Here is a 23,374-nt window from a genome sequence, read left to right as displayed (position 1 = left end):
ATGTCCAAATAGAAAATTACCGTCTTAAAAAAAAAATATATATATAATAAAAATACTAAATAAAACGTCAAGTCTTTTGAGTTACTTCTCCTCTTTGTCAAGTTGCCATGTTTTTGTTATATCTGTCAAAATACCTGACAACCGAACAATCACAACTGGAAATCTGAGGGTTACCAGCAAGGACCGACCCCCGGTCCAGTCATATTGTCCCCTGCCAGCTTTTCTAAATATGTTTTTCAGCAACAATACAAAGTAAAACCTATATGGCAATAGTGCAATTGATTTCTCACTCATGCTGCTGCTCTCCTCCTGCATCCTTCCCTTCCCCACGCCCCTTCTCTTCCCCACGCCCCTTCCCTTCCCCACGCCCCTTCCCCACGCCCCTTCCCTTCCCCATGCCCCTTTCCTTCCCCACGGCCCTTAGCATTTTTTTTTCTCAACTGTTTCATACATATGGTATATAAAATAAATATATATAATGAATGAAAAGAGAGACTTGGTAATGTCTGTACCTTTTTTGTTTTTGCGTTTGTGCTCCCTTACTTTATTATATATTTGAGATTTATTTTTTTATTTTAGGTTGATCTAGTGAAGCAAAAAAGCTCTCTGCTGGAAGTCACACACAAACTAACAGAAGGGCTGGTGAAGGGAAGGAAAGCTGTCATAAAATCTAGTAAAAAACCTTCAGACAGAAGTGTCCAACCAGATCCCCATATAATAAAAGAGCCCGGAGATCAGCCGGAGGGCCATAAGGAGCTATCACGCCGTGATTCAAATGTCGGTGGTGAGCAGGAAGTCGCATATAGGAACCTAAAGGACAGGACGGGTTGGCCTCATTTTCAGGAGGTGTTTATGCTGTCAGCATTGGAAGGAGGTGAAGTCGAGACACTGAAGGTACGTTTCTACCTTTGAGTTTATATGCAACAAAGTCCTGCAGATTGGATATCACAACATAAGAAAATATTTTTTTTTTTCATCATTGTCTGTCCCAGCATTGACTTCAGCATTCTATAGGCTACATACAGATATGTTTTCGTCCTTCAAATTTCCTGAGTTGCTTAATAAGTTTAGAAAGATTTTGTCAACATCTTAAATGGTAAAAATTGCAAAGTAAATTTGCATTTTCAAGAACCAAGGCATATTTAATTCTATTATTTACTGCTCGTTGCTTAGGTTACCGTCCACCTCTGCAGTCTGAGAGTGGTTGTTTGCCTAGGTAAGGATTGTGTTATAGAGCTTGTTAGTAGAGATGGGAGAACGAAAGAGAGACTGACTTTATATAATCTTTCTCTCGCCCGCTCTTTTTTTTCTTTTTTTTTTTTTAAATCTCTCTTTCTCCCTCGCCCTCCCGTTCGCCGCTCGCCCTCCCGTTCGCCGCTCGCCCTCCCGTTCGCCGCTCGCCCTCCCGTTTGCTGCTCGCCCTCCCGTTTGCCGCTCACCTTCCCGTTTGCCGCTCGCCTTCCCGTTTGCCGCTCGCCTTCCCGTTTGCCGCTCGCCTTCCCGTTTGCCGCTCGCCTTCCCGTTTGCCGCTCCCCTTCCCGTTTGCCGCTCACCCTCCCGTTTGCCGCTCACCCTCCCGCTCACTTTCTCCCCCTACCTGCTCAAATCATAGTATGCCTGGAATACTAGAAGTCAATAAACATATACCCAGTTTACTCTTTTCTCTTTACATCACTCACATAGATGCAGCTCAGGCAAGGTGGCCACCCACAAATCATGTACACACTGAGAATTTGTGACCACTAGCACTGGACACATTAGATGGACGTGTAGAGGGAATCAATAGACCAACAGGGAGACCCATCACATATATGTAATAGTAATATCTAAATACAGGAAAATTGTTTTACTTTTTTATGTGATCGAACAGATAATGTAATATGTAAGATGAACTTTGTGGCCTTTAAGTCCTCGATATGGTTCAAAAGATATGGGCCTTTGTATTGAACACTTATTTTTATACTGATTACGGTAATATTGCAGAACAGTCTGAACACACCCTTCTTCCCCACCCAGGGTCCAGTGAGGCACAAGAAATGGAGCCATAAAAATATGCAACAAATGGCCCATATTTCTCATATCACATGGTGGTTTAAAATATGATTTTTTGCGAGTACTGGGAGGAAAATGAGCATAAATTGGCCACTTTTGACTTGGTGACAGGTGATCTTGGATAACTGCTTTTATTTCTGATCAGTCCCTTTGACTGGTTATCAAGAAATTTTGATTGCTAGACAAAGCACATGTTTCGGAAGTGTACATGAATATGTGTAGTTGAAAGCCTATTTTTTTTTTTCTTATTTTAGAAATATCTAATGACTGCTGCCAATCCTGGAGAATGGGAATATCATAGTGAGGTTGTGACAACTCAGTCCCCACAGGAAATCTGCAACAATATTATTAGAGAGAAGCTTCTTGAATATTTGCCCGAGGAGATTCCTTACAATATCACACAGGTAAAACACACAGCATTTTTTCTTTTATCTATTTTACATACCATATTCTTCCGATTTATAAGAAGCATTTTTTAACAAGAAATACTCTGGTTAAAAATTGTTTGCGTCTTATTGTCCTGGGGCAGCTTACTGTGATGTAGAAGAACGGTGACACTGTCTCCTTCCCAATCACAGAACTGCTGTCTCTCCTCCTGTCTGCTCTGTACCGATCGCACAGATAAGTGTCAGAGAGGAAGCTCACTGACCAGAATGGAGGCTACAGGAGCTGAGCAGCTGCAGGAGCTGAGCAGCTGAAGGACCTTCGGTAATTCCAGGACTCTTCAGGTTATGTGGAGAGGGATGGGCGAACAAGAACGGTAAAGTTTGGGGTCCATACTGAACATCGATTGTCCGCGCACGGACCTCAAATGTAGACTTATCCCTGAAGTCTGTGTCACAACGCGAAACATCCGTTGTTTCCCACGCTGTCATCTGTGTGACAGCGCGAGAAACACTGGCTAAGATCAGCGGTAAGTTTTTTACTGGTCAGAGCGCTGCAGTTCCCACGCTGTCATATAGATCATAGCGTGTGAGCCAGCAGCTGTGAACAGCTGTAAAAAGGTTACCGCCGGTCACAGGCGTCAGCTGATGAGTACTATTCTCATCTTATGCCCAGTCTCGCTGAAAGCAGCAAGAGCAGGCATACGAAGATGAGTTTTCATCAGCCTATACAATAAATAAAATGTGCATGTTTCAAAGCTGTGTGTGTCTATATGTGCATGTAGCAAAGCTGTGTGTATGTCTATATGTGCATGTAGCAAAGCTGTGTCTGTCTATATGTGCATGTAGCAAAGCTGTGTGTGTATATATGTGCATGTAGCAAAGCTGTGTGTGTATATATGTGCATGTAGCAAAGCTGTGTGTGTCTATATGTGCATGTAGCAAAGCTGTGTCTATATGTGCATGTAGCAAAGCTGTGTGTGTATATATGTGCATGTAGCAAAGCTGTGTGTGTATATATGTGCATGTAGCAAAGCTGTGTGTGTATATATGTGCATGTAGCAAAGCTGTGTGTGTATATATGTGCATGTAGCAAAGCTGTGTGTGTATATATGTGCATGTAGCAAAGCTGTGTCTATATGTGCATGTAGCAAAGCTGTGTGTGTATATATGTGCATGTAACAAAGCTGTGTGTGTCTATATGTGCATGTAGCAAAGCTGTGTGTGTCTATATGTGCATGTAGCAAAGCTGTGTGTGTCTATATGTGCATGTAGCAAAGCTGTGTGTGTCTATATGTGCATGTAGCAAAGCTGTGTGTGTCTATATGTGCATGTAGCAAAGCTGTGTGTGTATATATGTGCATGTAACAAAGCTGTGTGTGTATATATGTGCATGTAGCAAAGCTGTGTGTCTATATGTGCATGTAGCAAAGCTGTGTGTGTCTATATGTGCATGTAGCAAAGCTGTCTGTGTATATATGTGCATGTAGCAAAGCTGTCTGTGTATATATGTGCATGTAGCAAAGCTGTGTGTGTATATATGTGCATGTAGCAAAGCTGTGTGTGTATATATGTGCATGTAGCAAAGCTGTGTGTGTATATATGTGCATGTAGCAAAGCTGTGTCTATATGTGCATGTAGCAAAGCTGTGTGTGTATATATGTGCATGTAGCAAAGCTGTGTGTGTATATATGTGCATGTAGCAAAGCTGTGTGTGTATATATGTGCATGTAGCAAAGCTGTGTGTGTATATATGTGCATGTAGCAAAGCTGTGTCTATATGTGCATGTAGCAAAGCTGTGTCTATATGTGCATGTAGCAAAGGTGTGTGTGTCTATATGTGCATGTAGCAAAGGTGTGTGTGTCTATATGTGCATGTAGCAAAGGTGTGTGTGTCTATATGTGCATGTAGCAAAGCTGTGTGTGTCTATATGTGCATGTAGCAGAGCTGTGTGTGTCTATATGTGCATGTAGCAAAGCTGTGTGTGTCTATATGTGCATGTAGCACATTAAAATTAATGATAAAGACCCCTCTACTTTGCACCGACAAGGAAGTTTTAATTAATAGGAACTAATGTTTTTTCCTATTTTCTGCTGCCTAATCTTTGGGTTTGTCTTATGTTAAGATGCATCTTATAATCCTAAAAATATAGTACATTATTACAGAGGGATCTGAATGTGCCTCTCTTAGATGTCTCATTGCTTTTTGCACTGAATTTGTTATGATTGTTACTATTTCATGTATTTAAAGGGGCTTTTGCAAGGAGACCTCCTCGTAGCCGTAAACCTTGTCAGTGGTTATTGTCAGGGAAGTCTTTTCTAGCTAGCTAACTACATTCTAACTATTCAAGTGATTATTCTTTGCACAAGAGAGTTTTTAAACCATTTATATCTACCCCCAAATTTTGCCATCAAAATACAACTCATGGAAAAGAAATATTGTTATTGCTCTTAGAAGATGGGGATTGAAGAAGAAAAAAAGAAAATGAATAAAAACTTGTTCTGAAGACGATAATAAGTCATGTGCCGATAGCTTCAGGAGCACATCGCTCCCTTTCCTCCCAGTTTCTGGTTTGCCAGGTGACGGTGTGCTCCTGAAGATTAACAGATTGGACCAACAGCGCGACCATGTAACTGCACCAAACTCTGCTCACTCCCAGGTTGGCTGCCGAGGAGCACAAAGGGACTGAAGCTGGCCCAGTCCGCTAGTCATAGTGGCTGTGTCGGCCTGTTCAGCTAAACCTCTGCCTCAGCTTTTCTGGACTGTGTAGGTGTCGGGAAGTTATGACCCCAATGTATTACGTGACTGATGCACTGTATACACTATACATTGTAGATGTAACATTGGAAAATGAGACGTGCTACTAAACACTTTAATTACAGGTCAATGAATTATGGGAGGAAGGTTCTGGCGGAGAACTGGTTATAAAGCAGACGTTGCTGGTGTCTAAAGAAAACCATGTGGTGAGTAGCGACATCACACATGTAATGACTCCTCTAGTACAGAGCTGATGGCTGCCCCGTGATCGTGCCGATTTACTCACTCCTGGTCATTTGCCTTTACATAGAAACTGGTCATCGGTCCGGGCGGAGAGCTGATCAGCAAGATTGCTAAGGAAGCCGGATGCGATCTAATGAATGCGTTCCTGGGTGATGTCCGGCTACAACTTGCAGTAAAGTTTAGGAAGAGATAGTGGCCAGATGTCCACATGGAAAGCCCAAACTTGTGGTGGGAACAGCACTGTAGTTGTGGATTGGACTATGAGATGTTTTCTGCGAGGTTCAGAAGAAAACGTTCCCCGTGGTTTATACTGTTTGATACAAGGTGATACAGATGATCAAATAGTTTCTCACACGTCCACATCTGCACCTTGCTGGAATGGAAATGCAACTCCTGACATTGAGAAAGCTATATTCAATGGCTCAGCTTTAATAACTAACTATGAGGCATTAATGACCATAGCTTGTGGTATTGCACCAATAGATCAATGTTATATAAAAGCCAGGGGTTGTGCCAACAATCAAGATTATTTTCTTTTATTACATCAAACAAAACATTCTCGTTTTCAGTTAAAATTATAAAAAAAAAAAAAAAAAAAAAGCAATGCTTCTATATTTAGATACTAGATGCTGGCCCGATTCAAATACATTGGGTATTCTAGTATTTGTATGTATGTTGCGCTGTCAGTGGTGTTTAAATCCCGCACTAATATCGCTGATTGGCTGATATCCGAGACAGACAGACAATTAGACCCTTAGACAACACAATGGCGGCACTTGACAGCAGTGGAGGACATTGATGATTCCAGAATTCGCGGCAGACTGTGCCCGTTGCTGATTGGTCGAGGCCAGCCGGCCTCGACCAATCAGACTGTGCCCGTCGCTGATTGGTCGAGGTCTGGCGGCCTCCAATCAGCGACGCTAACAGTCTCTGATTGGTCGAGGCCAGCCGGCCTCGACCAATCAGCAACGGGCACAGTCTTAAAATAAAATAAGAAATAAAATAAATAATTAAAATAAAAAATAGTCATATACTCACCCTCTGATGGCCCCGGAGTCCTCCCGCCTCTCATCGGTGCACGCTGCCGCTTCCGTTTCTATAGATGCTCTGTGTGAAGGACCTGCGATGACGTCGCCGTCTTGATTGGTCGCGTGACCGCTCATGTGACCGCGACGTCATCGAAGGTCCTGCGCACACACACCATCTATAGGAACGGACGCCGCTGAGGAGATCGGCTGTTTGCAGGTGAGTATAACCACTTTTTTAATTTTTTTTTATTATTTTTAAACATTCTATCTTTTACTATAGATGCTGCTTAGTCAGCATCTATAGTAAAAAGTTGGTCACACTTGTCAAACACTATGTTTGACAAGTGTGACCAACCTGTCAGTCAGTTTTCCAAGCCATGCTACAGATAGCTTGGAAAACTTTAGCATTCTGCAAGCTAATTACGCTTGCAAAATGCTAAAAAAAAAGGGGAAAAAACGCAAAAAATAAAATGCGGATTTCTTGCAGAACATTTCCGGTTTTCTTCAGGAAATTTTTGCAAGAAATCCTGACGTGTGCACATACCCTGATCCTCGTACATGTAGCGGAGTGATTCCTGCGATTGTGCAGAGAAGCGGCTTCTCTCCCACAATGGATACAATAGGTGAATGCTCGAAGAGGAAATCAATACAACAGCAGGGGGCGCCGCACCAGTTCTGTAACTGACATCTAGATGTTAGAGCTTTTAATGCTGATCTCTGGCCAGATTTCACAATATGAGCTTCCTACATGAGAAGGGCACTGCCAGGGGCAGGAAAGAGCAAGGACTGATGCATCAACACATATACAGCTCTGGCAAAAATTAAGAGACCACTGAAAAATGTTCAGTTTGTCTGATTTTTCTCTTTATAGGTGTATTTTTGAGTAAAATGTAAATTCTTCTTTTAGTCAATAAACTTCTGACAACATGTCTCCGAATTTCCAAGCAATAGATTTTGTATTTATTTTCTGAAAATGAGAAATGGTCAAAATAACAAAAAATGCATTGCTTGCAGACCTCAAATAATGCAAAGAAAAAACAAGTTCATAATCATTTAGAAACAACAATACTAATGTTTTAACTTGGGAAGAGATCAGAAATCAATATTTTGTGGAATAACCATGATTTTTAATCACAGCTTTCATGCGTCTTGGCATGCTTTCCACCAGTCTTTGCCACTGCTTCTGGCGCCAAAAATGTAAGCAGTTCTTCTTTGTTTGATGTCTTGTGACTATCCATCTTCCTCTTGATTACATTCCAGAGGTTTTTAATGGGCTTCAGGTCTGGAGATTGGGCTGCCCATGACAGGGATTTGCCAGGGGTGTATTTTGCCACTTCTCAAAAGAAAAAGCATGGAATGCTCACCCCAGATTAGTGATAACTCTCAAAGTACCAACAATGTAGTATATATCACCTGCAGGCCTATATCAAGTGGCAACCATGTGCTGCTTAATAAGTGCCACTGTCTGCCAGGGAAAGGATGAGTCTCCTGTGCTCCTGCTTCTCTTGAAGTTAGTCAATGTCTGTGGTCCTTCAGAGCGTACCCCAGAGAACAGAAATGCATAACTACAGGATCTGACTACTATTCAAGGGGCTCTTATCAGCATGTCACTGTATAAGGGGGCAAGCTGTGATGTGGCACTGTATAAGGGGGCATGCTGTGGTGTGTCACTGTATAAGGGGGCAAGCTGTGATGTGTGACTGTATAAGGGGGCAAGCTGTGATGTGGCACTGTATAAGGGGGCAAGCTGTGGTGTGGCACTGTATAAGGGGGCAAGCTGTGATGTGGCACTGTATAAGGGGGCAAGCTGTGATGTGGCACTGTATAAGGGGGCAAGCTGTGGTGTGTCACTGTATAAGGGGGCAAGCTGTGATGTGGCACTGTATAAGGGGGCAAGCTGTGATGTGGCACTGTATTTTGGAGCCCTCCGAGCTGGGGCATGGTGGATAGGTAAGGCCGGTTTCACACTTGCGTTCCCCTGATGTGCGGTGGGCTGCGGACTTCCTCCATGAAGCCCCGCCCTCGGCCGCACCTGCGCTGTTATCTCCGCCTACATCTGCATGCGGCCCGCATGCGACCTGCGTACCTATATTTAACATTAGGTACGCAGGTCGTGCGGCTGTATGCAGATGGTGCCGCATGCGTCGTTTTGACGATGCGGCGACCAGCGGAGACGCAGCCATGTAGCTTTTTTTTTTTTTTTTGCCGCATTATCAAAACGACGCATGCGGCACCATCCGCATACAGCCGCACGACCTGCGTACCTAATGTTAAATATAGGTATGCAGGTCGCATGCGGGGAGGTGCGGCCGAGGGCGGGGCTTCACGGAGGAAGTCCGCAGCCCGCCGCACATCAGGGGAGCGCAAGTGTGAAACCGGCCTTAGTCTCTGGCACTGTATGTGCTGAATTCTCTGGCTAGGGCATTATTAAGGTGCCTTCATTAGCCGGGGCCCACACAGGTCACTCTGTGAATGTGGAAATATAGTGGTGGGCTCATCATACCGAGCTGCTCTGCTGATTATTACTCTCCTGAACCAAGCATAGTACTCCTTACCCATTACTGACCCCAAAATGCCAGCAGCCATCGGATAACAAGTCTGCGTGCAGCCGGTGGAGAGGAGGAGGTTGTATGGCGACTGGCTAACAGGTGAGGAACCCCACACTAGGCTGTGTAAAGTAAAGCGGTGTGTGCAATGAGATGCCAGCACGGTGGTGTATTAAAATAAAACAAACTATTAAAAATTGGAAAAAAATGTGGCCCTAATGATTCAGGGTAATTCACTTATGATTAATTAGTAAACACCTGTTTGTAGACCTGGTGAGTGGTGTCTTGACTCTGACAAAGTGTAACAGTATAAAACCTACAGGAGAAAAAATGAGCAAAAATCCTGCTGTAACTAAGTAAATAAAAAGCAAGTGCATTTAAATAACAAAATAACAGAGTTTTTAGTAATACTGTTTTTGATCAAAAATAGCACAAAAGCCATCCACCACGACAAGGTGACCCTGATCAGGGCGGTCCTACACTGTCTAATATTAAAACCTTACCTTGTGTCAATGTTGACCTCCGTGTAAATAAGGGCAGAATTATAGAGCAATTCAAACATGGCTTTTCGGAGTAGGGACACCGGCCTCATTGGGTCTGATACCCGTAATACTGTATTTAATTTATATTATGAAATTGTAATTTACTTTTATACATTTTTGTAAGCCACTGGATTATCGTGTGTGGTTTCCAGCAGTCGTGTGTAAAATCGCAGATAAGCCATCTTTTATAAGCCTATAACTCTGCTATGTATAATAAAGGCACATTTGTATCATGATATGGTGATTGCTTATATCGTAATTGCATTTTCTCACATCTTTTCTTCACTTCCCAATGTCTCCATGCCTAATCCTAAAGTCTCTCCTGCTGGACCTCCAGTGTCCGCTGCTGAGTGATGAAGGGCACATGCCATCATGGGTGCTGAAAGGGAACTGTTCACTTGGAAGTGCAGTGCAATCGATGAGCTGCATGTTGTCCAGCAGGAGGCGCTCCAGCTCTCCCGCTGCGGTCAGCCTTGTAAACGCTGCTGTCAGTCTCTTCCAGTGGCATTTACTGGCACTGAGTATACAGTTTATTAACTGAGGGGTAACATGGATCAGTAGGACTCATCAGCGTCGGACTGGAGCACCTTGGGCCCACTATGTAGCTACATAGAAATAGATACAAGACCACCAATTGTGTGGTAAAAAGCACGAATATCAGGGTATAATATAAGGTAGTACACGTCTTAATTATGTAGCAAGGGTTGGGGTAGCAAGGGTTGGGGTAGCCCCCTCGCAGAATATAATTTAGCCCCCTCACAGAATATAATTTAGCCCCCTCATAAAATATAACGCAGTCCCCTCTAATAGAATATAATGCAGCACCCCACAAAATATGATGCAACCCCCTCAGGTATAACGCAGTCCCCACCATAGAATATAATGTAGCATCCTCATAGGGTATAATGCAGCCCCCTCATATAGTATAATGCAGCCACCACAGAATATAATGTAGTCAACTGAGATAATGCAGCCCCCCATAGAGTATACTGTAGCCCCCTCACATAGTATGATGTAGCCCCCCATAATATAATGTAGTCCCCTGAGAATAATGCAGTCCCCCCACAGAATATAATGTAGCCCCCTCATAAAGTATAATGCAGCCCCTCTCCACCCCCATCATTGTCCTCATCACCGCCTCCATCATTGCCTTCTCCCCCACCACCTCCATCACTGCCCATTCCACCACCTGCATCATTGCCTCCTCCCCCACCATCATTGTCCATTTCATCACCTCTATCATTGCCTCCCCCCACCACCATCATTGCCTCCCCCACCACCATCCTTGCCCATCACCTCCATCATTGCCTCTCCCCCACCACCATCATTGCCCATCACCTCCATCATTGCCTCCCCACCATCATTGCCTATCACCTCCATCATTGCCTCCCATAGCATCATTACCTATCACCTCCATCATTGCCTCCCCTCACCCACATTGCCCATCACCTCCATCATTCCCTCCCTAACCATGATTGCCCATCACCTCCATCATTGTCTCCCCCACCATCACTGCCCATCACTTCCATCATTGCCTCCCCTCACCTCCATCATTGCCTCCCCACCACCACCATCATTGCCCATCACCTCCATCATTGTCTTCCTCCCACCATCATTGCCCATCACCTCCATCATTGTCTCCCCCAACCACAATCATTGCCCATCACCTCCATCATTGTCTCCCCCACCAATATCATTGTCCTTCACCACAAACACAGCTCACCGCAGCTCATCACACACTCACACACACACACACACACGCAGGCACGCAGCACAGCTCACCTCCCCGCAGCGGCAGTTCATTCCAGCAGCCTCTTCCTCGCTGGATTCCTGGAAGCTTTCTGACTGAGACAGCAGCACGCTGGATGATGACGTCATCCAGCTGGGCTGCCTCAGACAGGAAGCAGGATGCCGGGAGGTGAGCTGCTCTGTGAGTCTGTGTGCCTGCGTGTGTGCGGTGCGGTGCTGTGTGGTTGTGCGGTACTTTGTGAGTGTGTGTGTGGTGCGGCTTTACATGCGGGTAGTGTTAGCTGCACCCTGCGGCTAACGCTGCCTGCTATTGAAGAGAAATGGTATTCACGCCTCTACCACGCCCATAGGGGCGTGGGGAAGCGTGAATATTCATTTGGCTTTAGCAACGGGGACAGGATCCGGTCTCCAGCTGCTGCTACTGGCACAGGGCGGTCCCCTTGACTCAGGGGCCCTATAGCCACTGGCAAGGGGCCCCTGGAGCAGTGGGGGCTCTAGGCAGCTGCTGGCCAGTATGCCAGCAGGTGCCAGTGCCTGGGCCACCCGGAGAATCATCCGATTCTCCGGTGGGCCAGTCTGAGCCTGGGCCTCATGATGACGTCAGTGTCTGATCATGTAAGCAAAAAAAAAAAAAAAAGTTGCAAGTGTAATCAGTGTTTTATCAGTTTTACCATCAGTGATTTTCACATGGCTAAATAAATTGCAAAGCTTCCCTTATACATTACAATGCTATCACTGACAGCACACGGACTGTTCTCTGTTGCCATCCAAGAATTTCATAGACTTCTATTGGCGCTATTCATCTGTAATGTGTAAGTCTATAATCACTCATTGCATTTTTGCAGGTTTTTTAATGCAAATTTTCAGCTACGTGTCACAGCAAAATGCAGCATGTCTCTCCTTTCAGCCTTTTTGCTGCGTTTTTCACCCATTGAAAGCAATAGCTAGTGCAAAAACAAAGCAAAATCTGCCTTTTGTAAGCAGCTTAAACTTAAACATTAAAAAATGTGGACATAGCCTTAAACAGCTCCATATATTTGGACCATGCAAAAATCATGGAGCCATCTGTTTAAGGCTACTTTCACACTAGCGTTGTGTGACGTCCGTTGCAATGCGTCGTTTTGGAGAAAAAAACGCATCCTTCAAAGTTGCCCGCAGGATGCGTTTTTTCTCCATAGACTTGCATTTGCGACGTATGGCCACACGTCGCATCCGTCGTGCGACGGATGCGTCGTGTTTTGGCGGACCGACGGCACTAAAAAAGTTCCATGTAACTATTTTTTGTGCGTCGTGTCCGCCATTTTCGAAAGCGCATGCGCGGCCGAAACTCCGCCCCCTCCTCCCTGGACATTACAATGGGGCAGAGGATGCATTGAAAAACTGCATCCGCTGCCCCCGTTGTTCATATTTCACAACGTCCGTCGGGACGACTCATGGCGACGGCCCTGTACCGACGGAAGTGTGAAAGTAGCCTAAGGCTATGTCCACACGTTGCCTTTTTATATATATATATATATATATACACACAAAAAGTGAACAACCCCATAAACTATAATGGGTATGTGTTCTACCTGTGAAAACTATGGATAGCATCCATACGTGAAATACATGATTTCTATGTTACCTGGCATGGAGTGTTACATGTCATGGTGGTCGTATATACGCCAAGGCTTTTCTTGTGGTTTGATGCCCACAAGGAGCATTATATGATGGGATAAAAACACGTGAATACATAAGGAATGGGTTAGACTTAAAAATATTTTATTTCCATTCATAAGAACCAATGCTCTCAAAACAACATTGTGGATCTTGGCGTAGTTGCGGCCTTTGGTGTCTGCGGCCGGTCTTGGAGGTGAGGTTTGGAGCAGCAGTAGAACCCTTACCATTACTAAACTCAGTAATGGTAACGGTTTCACCGCCAACTCCTCGGTCGTCTTCCTTGTGCCGAGTGAATCTGATTCTGTAAAGCATCTTCCACCGTTGGACAGAACTTCATCCTTTATTTCACCGCGTCTTCCATCCAGGCGCATGCAGGGTTTGGTATAGTACATCATCTATACTGTAGTGTCTATAACAAACTTACAGTATATGATGATATCCCACACACAGCCCGAGTATGAAGCCTCCACTGCACTTGGCCAAAAGTTTCCTTCAGCAAATCTGTGAAAAAAGTGCATAGAAGAAGTAAAACTACTGTTACTGGTTTATGTCGCTCGTATTCTCATTCCTCTATTGGGATTTTCTCATGTCACGAAAAGTGAAGGTAAATCTATGGGATATCGGCCCCGCTGCAGCCAGAGCCGTAGCCATTGGCTGAATACCCCACATTAACTACTTAGGACTCCTAAAGATGCAAGTATATATTAGTTATCACTAGTCATGAGACACTATGTGCTGCTATATCGCACCATAATGCAGGTGAAAGGAGACATTGCGAACCCTTTGGCATCGACTGCAACAAGAACAAGCAAATAAAACAAAATAAATAAATGTGACTGTCCAACTTTTTGCGACTTGCTTGCCATGGTACCCTGGGGGTGGCAATGCGATCCCCTTCACCTGTATTATGTGTCCATGTAGCAGCGACACACTTGGCATGGCCAAAGTTTCCATTTATTGTGACCAATACTCAAGTTTTTTGTTGCGTTTTTCACATTCATTTGAATAGGTGAAAAGCACTGAAATTATTTACATGCTGCATCTTGTCAAAAACATAAATACACCAAAAAAAACCAGCATGTGTATGATATTTAAAAAAGCCTCATTGATTAAGCTGGGACTGTAAAATGATATACATTTTACAAATCAAATATATTGCTTAAAGAGGGGAAAAATAGCAAAAATGGCATGTGTGAACATCCTCTACTTGTCTTCAGATTTGGGCACATTCTCTAGCATATACCTCTGAAGACTTCATCATGTCATTAAATGGGCATACAGTGGCATTTAAAAAAATACATTTATTATTATTATAAGCATCAACCTAATTTTGCCAGACAAGGAAATCGAACTAGTGCACATGATACATGTATCCATAGGTCCCTACACACTCAGTGTATATACGTGCCAACTCTGCAAATACCAGCCCCATAGAGAACTCCCTGGACTTATGAATACATTTGTCACCTGCACCAATTCTATTTTCCTATCTGACAAAATTAAGTCTATGCCTGGTACAAAAAAAAAATCCTAGGATCTATTCTGGAAAAAGTGACAAATTCTCCAGTGACCAAATTTTTCTTCCAGTTTCTAAAAACCATAATGGGATAACAAACTGCTCATATGTCGGCCTTCAGGACCCTTTCATCAGCGTGAACCATAGAAAACATGCATGCACATGTACAGTTCAGTTTACAATGCTGGAAAGTCAAAGCTTAGAAAAGTTTTGTTAGTTTTCTCCACCTGAAAAGAATCCTATAAAAATATGGACTAGTAGTGCGCACTATAGTATGAATATTCGGTTTCCCCCAGTCTACGCATGGGACCATTCTCTTACCTTGCCTGGTAGCAGATTAGCCTTCATCTGCTTCCATCAGCCAGTGACAGGCTACAATGTCTGGTTCCTCATTTATACAGACCTCACCTCATTTACATATTCGCTATCAGCTCTCGGTAGACCGTCCTCTCCTAACGTCAGCATTAACTGATAGACTGTGCATGGGGCTGGAGCCTGGTGTAGCTTCTGTTTATGCCGGTATTTTTGAGTGTATTATCTTATAAACTGTTATTAAACTTCACGATGAGTATTTTGTGCATTTTTTATTCTCCAGACTTTTTGCATCAAGTAATTGCGGTTACTTTTGATTTTTTTTTTTTGCACAACTTTTTTAGCACTTTATTGCTCTCTTTTTGTCTTTTTTTATGCCCTGTTGTAAATAAAACTCTTGTTTTGGAAACAGCAGAAACTCCGGGTTTTTTGAGAAGTTTTGTGATTTTTTTTTTCTGCTACAAATACTCCTTGAAAAACTCCGTGTGCGCGAAGCCTTTGATAAAACGTCATTGATAAATCCATGTGTGGATCATTTGCATTTATGCAGTGGAAACAATAAAAACGAACGCATATGTGTATAGCTGTGGCTTTTCACCGTCTCATTCAAGTCTGTGGGGGGAAATCTGCAAATAAAACTTATATTTACAGCAAGAGAAATTGACACGCTGCGGATTTCAAAGCTGCATCGGTCACTTTGTGCAGCATAAAAAAACACGGTGGGCTTGAGATTTATACAGATCACATCCACTTTGCTGGAACTGTAAGATGCCAGATTTTACGTGCAGAAAAAACTCACCAAATACTCGCTGTGGGGGACTCCATCATGTTCGTCCTGTAACATGCCACAGAGGCAGATGATAAATGCTCCATATTGGGCGAAAATTTCCTTCTTGTCCCCACATATAGATATCAGACTAGTTCCCTGGATCAGCGCCCATCACAGAATCTAAAGCCCATAACCTCTAATATTCTATCTCTCAAGAAAGGCATCCAGGCCCTCCTTGACTTTTTGCAGTAAATCAACTCTGACGACATCATACGGCAGAGAGTTCCATAGTCTCACTGCTCTTAGAGTAAAGAATTTACGTCTGTGATTATAATTAAATCGTCTTTCCTCTAGATGTAGAAGATGCCCCTTGTCCCCATCACAGGCTTAAGTGTAAAGAAAATCATTAGAAAGCGCTTTGTACTGTCCCCTCATATATTCTGTAAGAAGTTTAATCACCTGTTTTTCCAGTTCACCCATTACCCTTGGTCGCTCTTCTCTGCACCCGCTCCAGTTCAGTGATGTCCTTCTAATACACCAGTAACCAAAATTGTACCCAGTATTCTGTGGCCACACTAGCGACTTGTATAGAGGCAAAACTATGTTCTGTGCCTCTTTCTAATGCCTCCCATTCTTTTATGTGCTTTGGCAGCAGCTGCCTGGCATTGGGCACTAAAGTGGAGTTATGGGACAATACAATAGAATACAATTACAAAAAATGCCATTTGGTGCAGCACACACTGTTTTTTTTGCAGACTGACCTGTGAATAAGGCCTGATATTGCTTAATTCCACTTCTTGGACCAAAATGGGTCTGACTAATCAAGGCGTGGGCTCCACAAGATGTCTAAGGTCTCCTTCACACGTGCGTGCGGTATCCATAATTTTTCGTGGATATCACAAGTACTCATTATAACCTATGCTGCTATGCACATGCCCGTGCTTATTTCACTGACCATGTGCCCATGAAAAATACATGGAGACATGGCCGTTGTTTTCCGGCAGCACATATGACAAAGACAAATACAAGTCTATGGGTCCTTGAAAAACACATACAGCGTACATTTATTTATTTTTTATCCATACTGGAAAAACACTGATCACATTGATGGTAAAAATGGACATTTGGATGACTCCCGCATGGAAAACCATTATTACCCCTGTATTATTTTTTCATGTTTGTGTTTAAACAATGACGCATGAAGGAAGCCTCAAAGTGAACCAAGGAATCTGGAAGTAAAATGGTAGCAGACTTTTTCATTCTTGTAGGTTTTAAGGTGGGACCTCTATGATTAGGGAATCCTGCTGCCATGAAGGGGTGCACTTGGTCTGCAGTAATGTTTAGCTAGATGCTACATGTCAAATATCCATATGAATGCCGGACCCAATGTTTCCTAGCAAACACTGTCTTGCTTTCCTTTCCTTGTGCTTTCTGTTACTCCCAGCCTGACCACAGCATAGGAGAGAAGATTCGATAAATCAGTCTAGGCCGAAATCTTCCATTGCAGCTGATGTTTTCATATCAGAATTATGGGCTGGAGACATGTATAGCTGATAATCACAATCATTTATTATTATTTTCCAGTGTGTCTGTAAAAATAATCTCTGTCCGTGATTTTTATTTTTTTTTATTAACCGTGCAAAACAAAATAAAAAGTCACGTTATAAACCCTGATTCTATCTGGAGAGAATATGTACATGAAATATGGATGTCTGAATGCAGCCTGATACAAAAAGACTAGAACTACTGAAATGAAATAGAAAAATAATACAAATTATAAAAAAAGAAAAAAGAAACAAAAGCACTTGTGTAATATTTACTGATTCCTTATGTGATTAGGAATCATGAAGTTATGTGGGAAAATAACAAATCTGTGTATTGTTAGCAAAGGAAATGCACAAAATACCAATAAATAAAAAATATACAAAAATGTGGACACAATAAGAGTTTTTATCTGTGGATTGTTTGAAAATACAAGTAAAGTGCAATTATTACTCCCTGTAATATATAAGTGAGCGGATGGGATCCGACCATTTGTCATCATATTGAAAGCACAAATTGTTTTGGCTTCTAGATGTTGTTTTGTTGTTAATAGATGCCGTTCGCTCCCACAGAGCAATGTATGGATGAGCAAGACTGTAGATAAGTGCTGGCCTTTACAATATTCTTTCTTGCAGAAGGTGAATGATCTCTCGGTTCATGCAGCTCTTTCCCCTATTATAGCTAGGGCTATAAAGTTTGTAGTGTATTTAACCACGTGCTGGATAAATTATCTTCAGGCAGCAGCACAAATTATTATGTCTACTGTGACTATTTTGCTTTGTTTGTCACTAGATGCATTTAAAGCACTATTCCAGAATTTTTTTTTTTATTTTACCGCTAGAGTGGTGCCACTAATCTAAGTTCCCAGCCCCTAGTCTTAGGCTGCCGTCACACTATCAGTATTTGGTCAGTATTTTACATCAGTATTTGTAAGCCAAAACCAGGAGTGGGTGATAAATGCAGAAGTGGTGCATATGTTTCTATTATACTTTTCCTCTATTTGTTCCACTCCTGGTTTTGGCTTACAAATACTGATGTAAAAATACTGACCAAATACTGCTAATGTGACGGCTGGGGTCACACCTAGCGTAGGAAAATACAGTCTGTTTTTTACGGCCGGGATACGCAGAAAATTTCCTGAACAGTGATCCGTATTCAATGCGAGGATGTGATTTTTTTTTTTCTCCAAAAATTATCCGTGTTTCATCAGTATGACATCCGTATGGTGAGATTTTCTTGCCGGCTTGCAAAGTGGACATAGAATGGATCCATGGGCTCAAATATTCGTGAAAACATATATACAGTCTATATACAGTATATATATATTTATATATATATATATATATATATATATATATATATATATATATATAGATAGATAGATAGATAGATAGATAGATAGATAGATATTTATATTTAATACAGAGCTAGATAGCAGAAAAAGCAGAAAAGCCGGTAATTCAATTGCCGGCTTTTGCTATCTCCTTATCAGACCCGACAGGATATGAGGCATGGTTTACATACAATAAACCATTTCATGTCTGTTATATTTTTGCATATTCCTCACTAATAATGTTAGTAGTGTCTGTGTGCAAAATTTGGAACCTCTAGGTGTTAAAATAAAGGGTTAAATCACGGAAAAAAACTGGCGTGGGCTCCCGCGCAATTTTCTCAGCCAGAGTAGTAAAGCCAGTGACTGAGGGCAGATATTAATAGCCTGGAGAGGGTCCACGGTTATTGCCCCCCCCCCCCCCTCGGCTAAAAACATCTGCCCCCAGCCACCCCAGAAAAGGCACATCTGTAAGATGCGCCTATTCTGGCACTTAACCTCTCTCTTCCCATTCAAGTGTAGCAGTGGGATATGGGGTAATAAAGGGATAATGTCACCTTGCTATGCGGCCGCACGCTCCGCTACTGACTGACGGCAGCAATGCCGGGTATTAACATGCGAGACTCGGCCATATTTCTCGCATGTGTGATCCTGGCCTTAGGCTATGTGCATACTGCATTTTTGAGGTGTTTTTGGAGCAGAAACACTGAGTGGAACCTCTCCAAATCTCAAAACTCATGAAAAAGTTTTCGCTTAGTTTCTGCTTTGAAAATCAGCAAAAAAAGACTCTGTGTGCACATAGCCTTAAACACACTGAACAAACATTGACTTTTTATTTGGAACATGGTTGCATCATTTGGAGGTATATGATGGATTTTATACATATACAATGCCCCGGGTTGCTCTGACGTAAGCCCCACATAAATGGCAGTTGCTTTCTGTAGCGATGGACCCTTGCCCACCATGTGATTACGCCGCTTTTCATCACATACTGGGTGCGTCCGCTCATCACACCTACTCAGCAGCGTTAGATTAGAAAATGTTGCTGATGTTTCTGAGACTTATCAGCCTCCTCCAGGGAGATGTTACTTTGAAAACTCATTACCAGTCAGCACGTACATGTTGTGGCCTCTATGATAACAGACGGGGCAGCTACAGTGCACTTGTATATAGTCTAAATAATGGTATAGGATTGCACAGTATAATATCTATATATATATATATATATATATATATATATATATATATATATATATATATATTATGTTTTTTGTTTTTTTTACTTCCTTGCATGCACTTCATTTTCACTTTTCCTTATGCTGGGTCATGCTTAAATGAACTCGCCAAAAGTAGCCAAGTTTTTGTAAAGATAGAAAAGATCATTTATATAAAGCCATTATCTTCACTGACATGTTAGGCCTTATTTAGACGTACGTTTTTCACGTACGAGTGATTTCCATGGATAGGAGTCGTACATATGTTAGGCTATGGCATAGTTCACATGTCCGATTTTCCTTAATCGGAGTGGTTCACACAAAATCATGGAGACTTTGTGGATATTGATCTGAGTGTCAATGCCAGTCTATGGGTCGCCCCCCCAAAAAAAATCTGTCACACTTCGATTCCATGTATGTGCAGTCAATTTTTCACAGACTACTTGAGAGAGCAGCACGATGGCTCAGTGGTTGGCTCAGTGGTTAGCATAGTAGTTTTGCAGCGCTGGGGTCCTGGATTCAAATTTCAACAAGGAAAACATCTGCAAAGAGTTTGTATGTTCTCCCCATGTTTGCATGGGTTTCCTCCCACACTTCATGGACATAATGATCGGGCATTTATATTGAAAGCCCCAATGGGGACATTGATGATAATGTCTGTAATGGGCTGTGGAAATTAGTACATAAGCAAGTTAAAAAAATAAACATGAGAAGTTTGAGAAACTCCCATTGGTTTGGGGATTTCTTTCATCTGAGAAAAACTGATGTAATTCTGAATAACATTTGAGGGTAAAAACTGACACGGATTAAACGCTGATTAAAATCTCTAATGAAACTCTGACCCTTCTTTTTGCAAACTAGAAAAATCACTGAAGTCTGAATGACCTCAGGCCGGGTCACACGAGCATAGATTCTCTCTTCCGAGTTTGTTCTGTGTCAGCTTAGTATGATCCAATTTTGCGGAGCAGAGGGAGAACAAGATTTCTTCATTGTCCACATCAGACAGCACTCGTCCAAGTTAGACGCCAGCGTGAGTGAGGCTGAGGCCATGTCCAAACATTGAGTATTTGGTGAGTTTTTACCTCAGTAAAAACCAGAAGTGGAACAATCAGAGGAAAAGTATAATAGAAACACGTCACCACTTCAGTATTTATCACCCATGCCTGACTTACAAATACTGAGGTAAAAAAACTCACATATTCAACGTGTGAACGTGGCCTTGGTGCAGTGCCATGATCTTGCGAGTAGTCAGGAAATTCGACATAAGCATTTTTAGATACACAAGATCACAAAAATATATACAGTATCTCTTCTTTAGGCCGGGGTCACACTTGCGAGTGCAATGAGAGAAACTGCCGGTGGCAGTGCTGGGTATTGATGCGAGAGACTCGCATTACACTCGCAAGTATGACCCCGGCCTTAATTTTTAAATTAGAAATCCAGAAATGACAGATGGTGACATAGTAGTGTGGACTGGACCTACTCATAAGTTTTAGTGATGAGTGAGTATACTTGTTGCTCGGGTTTTACCGAGCACGCTTGGGTGACCTCCGAGTATTTGTTAGGCTGGCGTCACACTAGAGAGTTTTACGGACGTATGAGAGGTGCAAAAACTACGCATTGCACACAGACCAATGATTCTCTATGGGGCAGCTCCTATCTGCCGTATATTTCTCAGCTGTATTTTACGGGCTGAGAAAATCGCAGCATGCTGCGTTTGTCAGCGTATTGCGCAAAAAATCCGCCAATGAAAGTCTATGGGGGTGAGAAAAATATGGACTACACACGGACCATCAGTGTGACTTGCGAGAAATATGCCCTGGTGTTCTAGAGAAAAGCCGGCAATTCAGTGCGGTGTACAGTAAAATCACACTGACAGGTTAGAATAGAATAGATCAAATAAATGTCTACACATAGTATAGGTATATATATATATATATATATATATATATATATATCATTGAGACATATATATATATATATTTAATACAGCGCTAGATGGCATAAAAGCCGGTAATTCAATTACCGGCTTTTGCTTTCTCCTTATCACACCCGATATGATGTGAGACATGGTTACATACAGTAAACCATTTCATAGCCCTTTTTTTGGCATATTCCTCACTACTAATGTTAAAAGTGTCTGTGTGCAAAATTTGGTGGCCCTAGCTGTTAAAATAAAGGGTTAAATCACGGAAAAAAATGGCGTGGGCTCCAGCGCAATTTTCTTCGCCAGAGTGGGAAAGCCAGTGACTGAGGACAGATATTAATAGCCTAGAGAGGGACCATGGTTATTGCCCCCCCCCCCCCCCCCCGGCTAAAACTATCTGCCCCCAGCCACCCCAGAAAAGCCACATCTGTAAAATGCGCCTATTCTGGCACTTAGCCACTCTCTTCCCACTCCCGAGTAGCGGTGGGATATGGGGTAATAAAGGGTTAATGTCACCTTGCTATAGTAAGGTGACATTAAGCCTGGTTAATAATGGAGAGATGTCAATAAGACACCTATCCATTATTAATCCAATAGTAGTAAATGGTAAATAAAACACACACATTCGGAAAACAGTATTTTATTGAAATAAAGACACAGGGTGTTGTAATAGTTTATTATACTCTTGGGTTTGGGAAAGAGATAGCAAAAGCCGACAATTGAATTACCGGCTTTTCTGCTATCTTGCGCAGTATGAAATATATATACAGTGGGGCAAAAAAGTATTTAGTCAGTCAGCAATAGTGCAAGTTCCACCACTTAAAAAGATGAGAGGCGTCTGTAATTTACATCATAGGTAGACCTCAACTATGGGAGACAAACTGAGAAAAAAAAATCCAGAAAATCACATTGTCTGTTTTTTTAACATTTTATTTGCATATTATGGTGGAAAATAAGTATTTGGTCAGAAACAAAATTTCATCTCAATACTTTGTAATATATCCTTTATTGGCAATGACAGAGGTCAAACGTTTTCTGTAAGTCTTCACAAGTTTGCCACACACTGTTGTTGGTATGTTGGCCCATTCCTCCATGCAGATCTCCTCTAGAGCAGTGATGTTTTTGGCTTTTCGCTTGGCAACACGGACTTTCAACTCCCTCCAAAGGTTTTCTATAGGGTTGAGATCTGGAGACTGGCTAGGCCCCTCCAGGACCTTGAAATGCTTCTTACGAAACCACTCCTTCATTGCCCTGGCGGTGTGCTTTGGATCATTGTCATGTTGAAAGACCCAGCCATGTTTCATCTTCAATGCCCTTGCTGATGGAAGGAGGTTTGCACTCAAAATCTCACGATACATGGCCCCATTCATTCTTTCATGTACCCGGATCAGTCGTCCTGGCCCCGTTGCAGAGAAACAGCCCCAAAGCATGATGTTTCCACCACCATGCTTTACAGTAGGTATGGTGTTTGATGGATGCAACTCAGTATTCTTTTTCCTCCAAACACGACAAGTTGTGTTTCTACCAAACAGTTCCAGTTTGGTTTCATCAGACCATAGGACATTCTCCCAAAACTCCTCTGGATCATCCAAATGCTCTCTAGCAAACTTCAGACGGGCCCGGACATGTACTGGCTTAAGCAGTGGGACACGTCTGGCACTGCAGGATCTGAGTCCATGGTGGCGTAGTGTGTTACTTATTGTAGGCCTTGTTACATTGGTCCCAGCTCTCTGCAGTTCATTCACTAGGTCCCCCCGCGTGGTTCTGGGATTTTTGCTCACCGTTCTTGTGATCATTCTGACCC

At 42.6% G+C, this 23,374-nt stretch overlaps 1 protein-coding gene and 1 long non-coding RNA gene across 2 annotated transcripts in view; one reads left to right on the top strand and one right to left on the bottom strand.

The window, feature by feature from the left end:
• The window catches only part of ERAL1 (Era like 12S mitochondrial rRNA chaperone 1), a 48,271-nt gene extending 42,066 nt beyond the window's left edge, over positions 1-6,205 (top strand). The window contains exons 8-11 of the mRNA XM_069761213.1: positions 580-894; positions 2,307-2,456; positions 5,319-5,399; positions 5,504-6,205. Of these exons, the coding sequence (XP_069617314.1) occupies positions 580-894; positions 2,307-2,456; positions 5,319-5,399; positions 5,504-5,629 (672 nt within the window). The 3' untranslated portion in view covers positions 5,630-6,205. The remainder of the gene's footprint in view (positions 1-579; positions 895-2,306; positions 2,457-5,318; positions 5,400-5,503) is intronic.
• Positions 6,206-13,041: 6,836 nt separating this feature from the next.
• Positions 13,042-14,836, bottom strand: LOC138671935 (uncharacterized). Its single transcript, XR_011319488.1, has 2 exons — positions 14,798-14,836; positions 13,042-13,461 (listed from the first exon to the last, which is right to left on the bottom strand). It is a non-coding gene; the product is annotated as an uncharacterized lncRNA (long non-coding RNA).
• Between the last annotated feature and the right edge of the window lie 8,538 nt (positions 14,837-23,374).

Source organism: Ranitomeya imitator, chromosome 3, assembly GCF_032444005.1.
Source record: "Ranitomeya imitator isolate aRanImi1 chromosome 3, aRanImi1.pri, whole genome shotgun sequence".
Taxonomy (NCBI): domain Eukaryota; kingdom Metazoa; phylum Chordata; class Amphibia; order Anura; family Dendrobatidae; genus Ranitomeya; species Ranitomeya imitator.
Note: the sequence above shows the minus strand (reverse complement) of the source record. Positions and strands in the feature narration are given on the sequence as shown.